The sequence below is a fragment of the Myotis lucifugus genome, unplaced genomic scaffold (assembly GCF_000147115.1).
Source record: "Myotis lucifugus unplaced genomic scaffold, Myoluc2.0 scaffold_363, whole genome shotgun sequence".
Lineage (NCBI taxonomy): Eukaryota > Metazoa > Chordata > Mammalia > Chiroptera > Vespertilionidae > Myotis > Myotis lucifugus.
The window spans coordinates 927,270-942,019 of NW_005871411.1; the positions used below are offsets into that span (position 1 = coordinate 927,270).

The 14,750-nt window shown below is 44.0% G+C and overlaps 1 protein-coding gene across 1 annotated transcript in view; it reads right to left on the reverse strand.

Moving 5' to 3' along the window:
• Positions 1 to 14,750, reverse strand: part of CLYBL (citrate lyase beta like) — a 211,359-nt gene that overhangs the window by 86,590 nt on the left and 110,019 nt on the right. Inside the window, exon 2 of the mRNA XM_006101460.3 lies at positions 535 to 721. Within this exon, the coding sequence (XP_006101522.1) occupies positions 535 to 721 (187 nt within the window). The remainder of the gene's footprint in view (positions 1 to 534; positions 722 to 14,750) is intronic.

Below are 14,750 nucleotides of genomic sequence, written 5' to 3' on the forward strand. Positions count from 1 at the left end.
GGTCAGGCCATGCGGAAATCAGCCAAAAGCTGCAACCCTAAGTTCTATGCACAGTTTCCCTTTAATTAAGTAGAGAAAATGGTGACTTATCTGTAGAAACTCTCTTTTATTTTCTTGGCACTTTTCCCATAAGAGATAAGATCACTACTTAATATACCTGGCAGTAAAAAAATAAATAAATAAAATAAATAAATTCCCAACTGCTTCTTACTTGCTACATTTCTAAGAATAAGTCACTTATCCAAACTAGCAAATATCAGGGGCAAAAAGGATTGTGACTATTTCTTTTTACACTTCTTTTTACACACACATAGCTGCATGTCCTGAAGGACATGATTCTTCCTTTCTCTTGGAGAAAAGAGACACACACACATTCAGAACCCATACAAGGGCTGAGTCAAGGATAGATTCGTCATCAGCAAAAGGGGAGAGCAGTCGAATCTTTCCAAATAAGCGAGCCAATGATCCCAGGAGAGCACCACATTTCAATCCATTTGTTTTTCCCATCCTTAGCAAAAAAAATTACGCCATTACCTTTTTGTTCATGGCCACGCCATCCTCACAGTCGAGCACCGCACAATCTACATTCAGGGACGGAATCTTCTTTATTTTCTTTTCATCATTTCCAGGTACATAGAGCACTGCCCTCCGGGGAATGTACTTGTGATTGGATGAGGAACTATAGCCAAGCCTGGGCACATCGGCCGCCAGAGAAGCTTTCCTGCCGGAGACATGATTGGGATTAGTCCAGAATAGAGTTTATTTACAAATTTTGAAAAACCTCACTTTAACTCAAAATTAAAATAGAAAACATGGATACCCTGTTTTAATTATGGCAGGACACAATCACACATAACAAGTAGGAAAACAATAATAACAGAAATAACCAAGAAACAAAATGTCATTTGGGCTGAGGTTTATATAACATCGTTTAGTGGCACAATTTTCTGAGAAAAGGAGAGTGTACTTATTTCTTCTTGGGAAAACACTTCCAGTATTAGTATGCTGTCCAGATATCCGTGGAGAAAAAGGAAAGACATATTTATATCCAAAAGTTCCTAAATAACAACACTATCTACAATTACATGAAAATAAAAAAAATAGAATATAAACTATGTAAGCCTGAGTCTTTTCCAATAGACAAATAAATGATTCAAGTTCAATTTTAACAACAAAGGATAGCTGGCCACTTCTTGAGTAGAAAGGACAGTTAATGAGAAAAGACCATTACTAGCTCTGTAATTGCGGGCAATTTAATTACTGGAAACTTCAGAGTCTTCCTTTATAAAAATACTCATTTTGCAGGATGTGAAGAGGATTAAGAAAGAGGAACTAATGCACATGAAGCACTTAGGAGAGCCTGGCAGATATTAGCTCCTTGATGTGTGGTGGGCGTAGTAAGAGTAGTAGCAGCTGCTGTTGTTCTTAATGGAGAAACTCTAGCTGTCAGTAGCCCCCGCCTGCTCCTAGACACTGCGCTCTCCTTCCTTTTCCTACTGTGCTCAGTCTGGCCTCCTGAGGAAATAAGAGGAGTTGGCCAGAAGCTCCGATGGCTCACCATAGCCCTTACCCCTCACCCTCCCTGGTCCATAGCTTGATCCTGGGAAAACCAAGTTTTTAGGCCATAATACTATATAATAAAAGTCTAATATGCAAATCGACTGACCGGCGGAACAACCAGTGGAATGACCGGTCGCTATGACGCGCACTGACCACCAGGGGGCAGACGCTCAATACAGGAGCTGCCCCCTGGTGGTCAGTGCGCTCCCACAGGGGGAGCATTGCTTAGCCAGAAGCCAGGGTCACAGCTGGCAAGCATAGCGGTGGTGGCGGGAGCCTCTCTTGCCTCCACGGCAGCGGCAGCACTAAGGAGCAGCAAGCAGAGTGGTAAGGAGTAGCGAGCAGGTGGGCGGTAAGGAGCAAGGGTCCCGAACTGTGAGAGGGCGCAGGCCGAGCTGAGGGACACCCCCCCACACCCCCCAGTACACAAATTTTGTACACCAGGCCTCTAGTATATGATAAAGGAAGGTGAAATCAGCTTTCAGAATCAGGATAGGACCAGTTACATAATTTGAAGTGCCCAGTGTAAAATCAAAATGTGGAGCCCCTTGTTCAAAATCTATTAGGAATTTCAAGATGGTGATAGAAGAACATCAAACTAAGCACCGGACTCTTCTAAGCCCAGTCACATGTCAGGAAGCCGGCCTTGCCCACACAGGCAGAGCTGAATGCCATGAAGACTCCAGGTAGGGAGAGGGTAAAGCCCCAGCGAACTGGTAATGCCCTGTTTACTCTCTTGGGTAACCAACAGCATCCTATCCAAAACCAGGTCAGCTTAACTCTTCACCAAAGCTCTATTTGGAGTTACCCTAAGTTAATGCCATTAACTACTTGGACTGGTTGTAACATTTTGCCATGATTAGTGTGCCTTCTGATGATGTGTCTCAAGAAAAACCCTATCTCTCTAAGGCCTACCGATTCTGTGTAGGCCCCACATTTCTCCTTGCTGCCAACCCTCATAAACTCTAAAATTCGAGTCTGAGTCTTCTTTTTTCACAAATAAGCATTGTGTTATGAGAGGTTCAGTGAGATATAGATGGATTTTTAAAGTGTACATGTTTTAGAAGACATTTTAATTAATATAAAATATTGTTTACTGGAATCCTTATGCTTAATCTTTTGGGTGTCCTGGCTTAAAGGACATTACAAACACATGTGTCCTCCCAATATTACTTACCTTACTGATTGTATCTAAAAGATAAACTTTACTGGTATCTCAAACTGCTATTACAATAAAAGGCTAACGAGGCAGGCAATCGAGGCTGCTTGGTCCCTTGAGCCAGGCAACCCCTTAGCCCTCTCTTTCATAGTGAAACTGTGTTGGAGTAATCTGTTCATCAGTCATTCAGCAAACAACCAAAGTGAGAATCAGAGCAGCTGTAGTGTAAAGAGGGTCCTTCTTCACCTTTCCTTTCCACATGCCTGACAGCTTGAATGCCCAGACATCTCTGTCCCAGCTGTAACTGACCTTCACTTCGAGAACACTGAGATTTCCTCCGTGTGAAATAGCTGCTCAGCACCATTTTGGATCCAGCCACTATGATCTCCAAACTCATTGAATCTCAGATCCTGGACACCCAGACATGGCTGACAGGTCATCTCTGGTATGACAAGTCAGACCACTGTCACATGCTAAGCACTAGAGCAAATCATTCCTAGGACATTTATATAATGTAAAAATTTTAAAACAGATGACCATTAAAACAAATATTCTGCCACTGTTAAAAATGTTTCTGGTTTAAGAACAGCCCTAGCTAGTTTGGCTCAGTGGATGGAGCATTGGCCTGTGGACTGAAGGGTCCTGGGTTTGATTCCCGTCAAGGGCATATGCCTGGGTTGTGGGCTCAGTCCCTGGTGGGGGGGGCGTGCAGGAGGCAGCCGATCAGTGATTCTCTCATCATCGATGTTTCTGTATCTCTCTCCTTCCCCCTTCATCTCTGAAGTCAATAAAAATATATTTTAAAAAATTAAAAACAACAACAAAAATACAACAACAACAACATAATGTTTCTGGTTTCCCAAAGTCTTCTGAAGTCATAAAAATGTTTTGCTCATCTCTTCCCCTGCTCAAAACCTGTCAACAACTCCCCATTACCTACCCGATTAAGTTCAGTCTCAGTTGATATTCCTTTCCTCAGTTTATATCCCACTATTCCCATGAAGTGACTATCCACCCAAGGAAAATAAGATTGTGATGTCTCCACAATATGACATGTTCATTGTTTCCACTGTACCTTTGCTTCTGATGGAAAAGTTTTCCCTCTCAGTTTATTTGAACCTTATTGATCCTTCAAGCTCAGTTCAAGGTCCCCATGATCCCTAAGCCTTTCCTGACCATTCATCTTTAAACTCTCTTATCTTTAAACTCACTTGTCATAACCAAAGCAGAACCAGCAAAGGATTGGTTCTGCTATCAAGGCTGAAGTTAATCAAGGTAGCACAAGCTTTGCAGAGAGCCAACTGATGACACCAATGAAGAGACTTTAAAAAAGAGAAAGAGATTTTAAAAGGTTCCGTTCCTTGAAACAGTAATTTCAAATAATTTGACATAATTTATTTTGTGAATTGCTATAGATTGAATGTTTGTGCCCCCGCCCCCCAATTCATATGTTGAAACCTAATCCCCAGTGGGATGGTATTAGGATATGGGGCCTTTGGGAGGTGATTAAGTCATGAGGGTAAAGCCCTCATAAATGGGATTAGGGCCCTTATAGAGGAGACCACAGATTGTTTCCTCACCCCTTACACTATGTGAGGACATAGCAAAAAGGTCTTAAATGGCAGCATAATGTAGTGGAAAGTGTTTGGATGAATTATATGACATTGCTGATGTCTAACAATTTTTGACCTGCAAAAAATGGTAACTTTATATAGTTCAACCCAATATTGTGATTGGCAGTCAGAAGATGGGAGGAGAAGCAACCCACTCTCAGTGTCAATGTCCTCTTCAGTGAGAAGCATCAGTGAGAAGCAACAAAACAGCTACCTCATACACGGGAGAGCTCAGCATGCACACGTAGTTGCTATGATTACCTGACACCTGTCACCCATGCCCAATGCTAGTCAGTATAGCCCTGCATCAGGAATCCTGTCTCCAGCACCTTAACAAGATCATAAGCTCTCTGAGGGAAGGGTGGTCTTACATCCTCCCGACACTGCTCAGCACAGGGTTCCGCATATGAGAGGCATACAATTCCTGTCACCTTGCTACCTAACCAAAACCAGCTCTCCCCAGAAGTGGGTGCATACGACTGATCCGCAACCACACTGTCCTTATTCTTCTTGTGCAACAGTCAAGTTTTAATGGTGATTACAGGTAGAAGGCAATTTTTATTCCCTCTCTCCTTTGCCATCATGGAACCTTTAATCCAACCCGTGGCCTGTTGCTTCTTCTCCTATATTTATCCCCTCCTTGCCTACAGTTTACATCCCGTTTAGGATCTCACTAACCTTTACCTAGATGACCACGGAAGCCTCTTTTTTTTCCTCACTGCCTCCACTTTGTCATTACATATGTTCATTCATTCATTCATTCATTCATCCATTCATTCAGTGAGCACTTACTCAGTAAGCATCCACTGAGCGACCTGCACTAGCACATGTGGCAGGTACCTTTGTACAAATTAGGAAAAGGTGCCCCCTTGTGCCTTCCAGCAGGTAGCATGCTGCTCCTGAGGCAGCATGCTTTGGTGAGTGGAGATGAGCTGAAACTCAGCCCCTACTCATGTCCCTTTGTAGGTGCCCCAGTCAGGGCACACCCCACACAATTGTACACAGTGGCCCTGACCCACACTGTGCTGAGCACCGTGGGGAAGCAGCACAAAAGAAACAGGACATGCCCAGAAGGTCCAGGAAAGAACATGCAAAGGACGGCCTGCAAGCCAGGTCAGGAAGGCTAAAGACCATACACGATGAAGTTTGAGGGGAAAGGAGACCAAAGGTGGCAAAACTGGAATAATAACAAGAAGAAAGGTGTAGAGAGGGTCAGGCTTCAGGTTCTGTTGCAGACTCTGAGGTCCAGGAGGGGCTGTCACTGGGCAACCCCTCCTCCACATGCTGCTGGTGAGCCTTCTCCTTCCCCCACGCCCGGCTGCATTAAAATCTGTTCCCTACTTGAGTGTGTTCAGCACTGACTACTGTGTATGAACACAAGGGCAGTAGGCGACAAGATCTAACTTATTTTTTGTTATCTTACATATTTTGAGTCAACATGTAAATGTATTCAAACAATATGCAAAACAGGAGCTTAAGATGAGTTGAAAAAAATCTGGTCACCTTATGGTGAGTTCTCTCCACAGAGGGGGCCTTTTTTAGACAAGACATCCCTCAGCAGGCCCAGGAGGTCCTTCTGGCTGGAGGGGGCAGGCCCCTTCTTCCTCTCTCTGATGCCACTTATTAACCATTTACATAACTAGAGGCAGAGCTAGTCCTCAGTGCTGCAGGGGCTCCCTACCTGGGAATCTACATAACCATCACCTGGGGAGCTTTTAAAAACTGGGGTTCAATTCCGGACCCCACCCACTGCAATCAAATTCCATCCACTGGTAACAGGGCCAGGCTCTGTGCTTTTGTTCTGTTTTGAAGCTCTCTAGGTCCCTGCCACTCAAGAGAGGTGCTGCTGCAGACCAGTAGCATCACTGGTCTCTTATCTGTTCTCCTGTGAGCATCCCCCATCTCTCACAGGAGCAGTTCCTCTCCCGTGAGTGCTTGTCAGAAATGCAGAATCTGAGGCCCCGCCCCAGCCCCACTGAATCAGAATCTGCACATTAACAACTCCCCAGGGGATGCTTAACACTTGAAAGTTTGAGAAACTCAAATTTGGGGGCAAACTGCAATCACTTGGGGAGTTTTCTAATATGTTGGCCCAAAAGCCCCCACCTGAGGAAGGGTGATGGCATCAGTCAGGGGCGAGGCCGAGGCTCCGGGACTTTTAAAATCTCCCTGCTGATTCTGATGCGTAGCCAAGTTGGAGGACCACCTTAGATGATTCCAGTGTGGAGCCACTGCCCTAATGCAGGAAAGTCTGCTCCCACAAAAAGACTCTGTAGTGAGTCACGTGCTACCCATATTATACACACAGAAGGCTGTGACAGTAATAAGATCATAACTGAAAAATGCAGCAAGCATGAAAAATATCCATGTATAAAGAAAAGTCTTTCTGATGAAAAAAATTAACACTCAAACTACTAACAATATTAGAAATAGCAGGAATAAGCAACTATGCTAGTGTCCATTTGAGCATCTACAACTTAGATGTGACTTCTACACTCAAGTTAGCGGTTTATTTACTTAGCTAAGAGGTGGTACAGGGGTCTCTACGTTGGCTGCACATTACAATCACTGGGGGAACTGAGAAAAGAAAAACAACCCAGGCCACACCCAAATCAATTAAACCTGAGCCTTGCGGTGATCCCAGGCCTTGGTGTTTTTCTAAAGCTCCAGGGATGAGAAGCTCCGACCAGGGTCTGCAAGTACAGCAAGTGTTTTATTAATCCTAGACAGGACTTGGGGGGTGGGTCATTAACAGTTGCTGAATGTAATCCTACCAGATTTAAGCAGGGGAGTTGGGTGCTAATCATCCACTGGGGAAAGATATTTTAAGAGGAGCGGTAGTTTCCTCACTTGGAAATCAAGGTGCTCTGTTTCCCTCACCCATTGAATCAGTAGCCATCACTGCAAAGATTCTGGGTAGTAAACACCAAGAAACCCATGCTGAGCTTAGAATCTCAAACTAGATTTTTATATCAATTCCACAGTGAGATCATAAACGTGCCTTTTTAACAGAGAAGGAAGTCTCATTTCCAATGGCCTTAACCTAGAGCTCCCAGGAGCAAAGTGAGCAAGGTGGGGGACTAGAAGTAAAGGAAGTCTCTGCCATGGTCAGGGCCCAGGCCCTTCGGAAGTTGAGAGAAGCTCCGAGGGGGACAGTGGGTGTCATGAGACTGGGGGAGGATTCTGTCAGGCCCATTCCCATCCCAGGAACCTGCAGGTAGCAAAGGTGGGTAGAGAGGTGACAAAAGCCCAAGGTAAGCTGAGGGCAGAGCTGAAAGCAAAAAACCAACTGTGCCAACTTCCCATTTCAAACGTGGGAAGGAAACGTCATGGGGCAGTGGAGGGGAGTAGACACAGCAACACAAAGGGCTAGAGCAGGAGGTTCCTACTCCCCCAGGATGTGTGAGAAATCCGGAAGTTTCTGCTGACCCTTTGCCTGTGCTGCAGGAGACGCCATATCAGAGGATGCAGGTGGACAGCCAGGAGGGGGGCACTGAGAGTCTCCATCCTAAGCAGCACCTGTGAGAGCAGGGCCTCCAGCAAAGCCTGCAGACAAACCTTGTGCATCACCTACACCCAGGGGACACCCAGGGACAGACCACATGAGTCCAACAACCATTAGAATTGCGCCAGAGAACAGAGGCCAAGGGCCATGAGAGGTGACTTACTCTTCATCAGAGTAGGAAGAGAAGGCTGCCGAAGGCATTACATGGGCTCCCCTGGACCCCCTGCCACCCGGAAAGAAGTCCTGAAACTGAATATTGACGGTGTTTATGAGAAAGAAACTCTAGCCTGGCTGTCGGGGTTCAGTGGTTGAGCGTCGACCTATGAACCAGGAGTTCAGGGTTTGATTCCCAGTCAGGGCACATTCCCGGGTTGTGGGTTCAGTTCCCAGTGTGGGGAGTGCAGGAGACAGCCAATCAATGATTCTCTCTCATCACTGATGTTTCTATCTCTCTCTCCCTTTCCCTTCCTCTCTGAAACCAATAAAAAAATTTTCTTTTAAAGAAAGAAACTCTAAACCAGAAGAAACAGTCATTTGAATAGTCAAACTTGTAGGAATAATGCTGTCATGAACACTGATGTACAAATATCTGTTTGAGTCTCTGCTTTCAATGCCTTGGATATATCCCCAGAAGTGGAATTGGTAATTCTATTTGATTGATTATATGGTAACTCTATATTAAATTTTTGAAGAACCATCATAGTGTTTTCCACAGTGGCCAGATCATTTTACATTTCCACCCAAAGTGTATTACTATAAAACACATTATGCTGCATTCAAGTTCAGTTATGACGAAATTGATGTTTTGCAACCAGAAAAAAGAATAATCTCTTATGTGACCTTGACCTTTAGAATTGCCTCCACAAATCCTAATAAATTTTGATAAATTCTCATTTGTCTATAAACATAAGAAAACATATAGAGCATCATTTTAAAATAATACATCAATACATTTCCATTTAAGATACCATACAGAAATGATATGGCCCTTTAAATTATTTTAAGATTGACTCTAAGATCGGATAAAGGTTGAAAGTAAAACTGTTTTACAAAAAATTTTGTACAGACCCACAGCTGTGTGACAGATTCCTGGCAGACTCCTCTACTGGGTCTGTCTTTTCAATCCTTTGAGGAGGTTGGAGGAGCGTAGCCTCTTCTAAGGTTATATAGCGGGGGAAACTGAGTTCTGAGCTCGCAGGACAACCTGATGTTTGTGGAAGACCCTGTGCAACTAGAGTGAAGATTAAGCCCATTCACTGGTCCTGCCCTCTCCCTCCCCCGCTCCCCTCCACTCCGCCCCGAGACAGTAAACTTCACCTACAAATTTCAACCATACTATGACTATTAATAACTCAGTATTCATGCCAGCATCTAGAATAATTGAGGCTTACTTATGTTCTCACTTTACTAAGTTCCCAAGTGCCCAGAGAGATTCCTTCCCTATTTCAAAAAAACTGTTTCTGTTACTATGGCAACAGTGCACAGAGAAATGGGGAGCTTTCCTTGGGCATGAGGGCAAAACAACAGCGACTCGTCCTCTCATTGGCAGAACAGGGCCCTCCGGAGATTAACGTGGCACAAATGCAAATAAGCGTGCATCCCACTTCAGGAAAGCCGAAAAGATCGTCTCAGGGCAAACTCTCTCAGGAAGCAATTACATCACACCTAACCAAGTGCTCTCTTTTGTACTGAAATGAAGAAATCGTCTCTAGTGTCTAGAGTGGACACACACAGAATAGCAGTTGTGGTCCACTGTGGGTTTGCTGCAATGGAAGGACCCAGGCACAGGATGGGGTAACCCACAACCGTGGCCAGCCTTTCGGCCACTGTGGGGTGCCAGGTACAAGGAGGGGCATTGGCGAGGGAATTCCAGGAAAAGGGGTGGGTGTCATCTAAGGGACAGATTTGGCAAGAGTAGAGAAAAAGCAGTTTGGTAAAGTTTGTTTCTCACTGTTTCAGTGCAGATCTCTGCCTCCTCAGACATTCAGAACACCAGGGACAAAGCCAGTGACCCCAGTAAGAGAGGTCTTCCTTCACACAGAATGCAAAAGAAAGCAAACACACATCTTGTCAAAATTTAAAGTCACTCATTATGCTCAGTGAAATAGGCCAGGCACAAAGGACAAATACTGTCCACCTATAGGAGGTACCTAGAGCAGTCAATTTCAAAAGACAAGAATTTCAAGAGAACAGGGTGGGGGAATAGGGAGGTATTATTTAATGGGGACAGTTTCCGTTTGGGAAGATGAAAGTTCTGGAGATGGTGGTGAAAGTTGCACAACAATGAGAATGTACTTAATGCCACTGAATGGTACACTTTATTTATTTTTTTCCCATAGATTTTATTGATTTTTTACAGAGAGGAGGAGAGAGGGATAGAGAGTTAGAAACATCGATGAGAGAGAAACATTGATCAGCTGCCTCCTACACACCCCCTACTGGAGACGTGCCCACAACCAAGGTACATGCCCTTGACCGGAATCGAACCTGGGACCCTTGAGTCAGCAGGCTGACGCTCTATCCACTGAGCCAAACTGGCTAGGGCTGAACGGTACACTTAAAACAGTTAAAATGGGCCCTCGCCTGTTTGGCTCAGTGGATGGAGCATTGGCCTACGGTCTTGGGTTCGATTCTGGTCAAGGGCACATACCTCGGATGTAGGCGGGAGGCACCCAGTCGATGTGTCTCTCACACCAATGTTCCTTTCTTTCTGTCTCTCCCCCTCCCTTCCACTCTCTCTAAAAATCAATGGTGAGGATTAACAACAACAATAAAACAACACAGTTACAATGGTAAATTGTGTATCATGTATATTTTACTACAATGAAAAAAATTAAAATTATGAAATCACTTTCCCTTGTCATATCCATGCTGGGTATTGATCAAATTCAGTATCAATCAGCAGCCAATTAATACTGAATTTACCACAAGCTGACCCTTGCTCGGTAAGGGCCATGGGTGTGTAAACATGGACAGAAAGCTATGCGACCAGCAGACCCTCACTGCCACCCAGGATTCAGTCCGCTTGGTATGGCCACAGAAGTCTAGTTCTCCAGGTAGGCACACAACGTGTGAGTGGGGTATATCCCAGGAACAGGAAAACCCTCATACAACTGTGTGACCATTAATGGATCCCAGAAAAGAAGGCAAGTTTTCCATGAAAATAGAGATCCACATGGCTTAGACGTTTTTTAAAGAATAGTTTATTGATTTTTAAAGAGAAAGGAAGAGAGAGAGAGAGAGAGAGAGAGAGAGAGAGAGAGAGAACAAACATCAATATGATTGGCCACCTCCTCCTGCATGCCCCCACGGGGCACTGAGCCCACACCCTGGGCAAGTGCCCCAACCATGAATCAAACTGGCAACTTTGTGGTACACAGGATGTCACTCAGCCAACTGAGCCACACCAGCCAGGGCCAGACTTTATTAATTAATGTGGCCGTGTCACCAATCAGGGTCACCCCACCCTTTGGCTCCTGGGTGTCTGGTAGCTTCTCTGACAGCAAGCACTTCCTTCTCTGAAAGGAAGATGAAGGGAAGGGAAGAGTTCTCCATGAGCTAAGACTACATCAGCCCAGCAGATAATAAGGAGGGGAGGGCGGGGAGGGAGTATCTGAGAGGAGGTGAGGGAGAGAGAGAGAATGAGGAAAAGGGATGGGTCCTGGAGGTAAAGTTGGGGTGGATAAGAAAGTGGGAGGGAAGAGAGGAAGATGGAGGTGAGGGCAAGAAGGGAGAAAAGGAAGGGAGGGGGAGAGGAGCTTTGTTTTTCCGAAGAGCTAAAAACAAAGCCCCCTGTTTAGTGTTGAAGAGAGGCTAACAATGGAGCATGTGCCTGTTGGTGGGTATTCGCCGTAATCCCGCTTTCTCACTCCACTTTTGGTGAGAGAAGGAGGAGCAGAGGGTTTATCTAAACGGAACACTGGAGGGGTGTTTCCTTGGCGTGACACTGAGGTCAAGAGGGAGAGGGGCCCTCCTTCACTGAACACGGGGAAGCACACAATGCGATTAGCATCTCTTCTGTTTCTGGGCTGCTGCAACCCTGGCCCTCTGGAAACACAAAGGAGTCCAGAGATGTTGTTCATTAATAGTTAACTGTTGAAGCTGCTGAGAAATTGGTCCAGGAATGACGCGCAAGACCCTCTACCCAGAGAGATTTGATAGATGGATTTCCAACTGCAATCCCAGTGTCGGGGACTTTGAGAGATAGCACCTGTCAAGCACAGAGCATGGCGCTTTCATACACTGTAACTAAAACCTAAAGAACATGCCCTCCAACTTCCCTTTGCCTCTGTAGAGAGGATTTGGGTGTTTTTGTTGTTGTTTTTTTTTTTTTTATTAATCCTCACCCAATGATATTTTTCCATTGATTTTTTTAGGGAGAGTGGAAGAGAGGGAAGGACAGAGAGAAACATTGATGTGAGAGAAACACACAGATTGGTTGTCTCCTGCACGAGCCCCGACCAGGGCCCGAGCAGGGAGGAGCTTGCACCCAAGGTATGTGCCCTTGACTGGAATCAAACCCGTGACCCTTTGGTCCACAGACAGATGCTCTATCGATTGAGCCAAACCGGCTAGGTCTGATTTGGCATTTTTGATCGTGAAATGCTGAGTGTCAGGAATAGAGCATACTTGTTCCAGTCCTGGCCAAAGGTTAACATTCAGAGCACAGCCTTCTGTTTAGATTGCTCATTGTTGGCATTCCCGCCTGAGAAGGTTGATTCTAAAACCAGTCGCAGAAAAGATAGTATTTAGTAGTTGATGTATTGAAATAGCCGCTGGAGGGTATAGGAAACATGATTACCATAGCACTGCCAGAGAGTTTCACAAAGAAGGCCATTCACACAGTTTCTTCATTTACAGATTCCATGAGTGCTGGGTTATTCTATCTCAAAAAAATAATAAATTTAAAGCCGAGATGATTATTTCCTGGCTCAGGCACAGGAGGTAACTGAGCAAATGTGAACTAGAAAGATCAAATTCTTCCTTAACTTTTTTTTAAAGGTCATGACGGAAGACTGTCCACCTAACAGAGGTAACCATGGATTCTTTCACAGGGTTCTCCAACAGCTCAAAGGATGCTGAAGTGTCAGATTAATGCATCTGCCCATGACCAGGTTCTTTGATATGAAACTAATCATGGAGGGGACATTTTTTTCCCTGCCACAAAGTGGTTCTGCAATCTTGAGAAAATAGGTCTCTCTGCATCTTCACTATTCTTTGTAACTGTCATGAAAATAATCAGATTAATGGAATCTCCATTTTCTTCTTCTTCCTAGATTCTCTCAAAAATACCTTTCAAGTGTCAATCTCAATCAAATGAGGCCAAAATGTTACATAGCTTAGAATTCTGATGTTTTATTAACCACCGTCCCTTGATTATCCTGATCTGCAGATTTGGGGAGGATTTAATATTGATTGCTCTCTAACGCTGAATAATTTTTAGAAAAAACACCCAGTCTGAGCCTAATTGCCAGACCCATTCTCCATACATGAAAGCTGTGAATACAAGCTGCGATCACAAATCACGTGCCTGTGCCTTTGATTGTGTGGGGTCCACAATAAGATTAAGATTGTTTTTTTCTTCCTTAATTATTCAGCGCTAAGTGTGATGAAAATTAAAACTAAACATATGGATATGATTAGAAAGGGTTTTTCTAATAGTTTTTTTTTTAAGTATGGTTAATGTGCTACAGGCACTAATTCCTTTAAATATCTATTTAAGGCAGGACTTCCTAGACCTTGCTCTAATTTTAGGGGAGCTTAATGTTTTTTCTTAATTCAGTGCTACACTTAGCAATGCACTAGTTCAAAATGCAAAATAGCACCTTTTCCCTTTACTTTTAGTTCCCCTCAAAATCCCCTCCTACTGAATATGTAGTGTGGAATGAACTGATAAAACTCAGAGAGTAATACTTTTATTATAAATTCAAAGAGAATAAAATTAAAAATTGAGAGATGAAACCTTCCCCAAGCAAAATGTCCATAATAACCAATGTTATGGTTTATTTATGACTTGAGTCATAATTTCTATGATGATGGTAAGAAAGAGGAAACAGGTTATCCAGAGACCAAGATAATCAGACATTTTTTTTGTATTTGTGGAATGCATTAACCAATTTTAAAACTAATTTAATCTTATATTTTATGTAGACTAACACTGATATTTGTCTTCCTTTGGAAAGTGCTAATGATATGCTAAGAGGTAGGTGGCTCAGAAATCTGTTGGGTGACAAAGGACAGACCACTTGAGATTGAAAAGTTGTTGCAGGTTTTCATGGCATCCAACAGACAATCTCCAAATGGTTCTTCCTCTGCCTCTGGTTTCGGAAATGCAAGCAGGGGACAAAGGAGCACTGAGCTCTAAGGTAGGAGGCCCCAAACATTTGTTCTTAGACAGACTGACCTCGGATTTCAGCTTCTGTCTGCCTGGCACATTTCCCAACCTCTTTGGCACCCTGGTTATATTCTTCTGTCTCATATCTACTTCCCATTCCCAATTGTGCCTCCAAAATCTCTTGCTAATTCCACATTTAGCTGAGCTCACATTTCTTTGTTAAACCCCAAACTCTTAGATACATTTCCAAGGGGAATCCAATTGCCCTCCAACTCTCTGACTTGGTCCTTATTCCTCTGGTCCCTTCTGCCTTCCCCCTGGGTCCACTCACTTGCTTGGGTTGGGCTGGAGGACTTAGCAGAATGTTGACTATCTATATGGGCCAACTAGCTCCCAGTAAATGTTTCACTAGGTTACTCTTGCCGGATCTCTGTGACCTTAACAGTCCCAAATACAAGAGGATCTAGCAGAACTCATCACATCTAGATGTGATGACTATTCAAAAAAAAACAACAAAAAAAAACCCCCCACAAAACTTCACATAATTCTCCATGGCATTTTATTTATTTATTTTTAAAT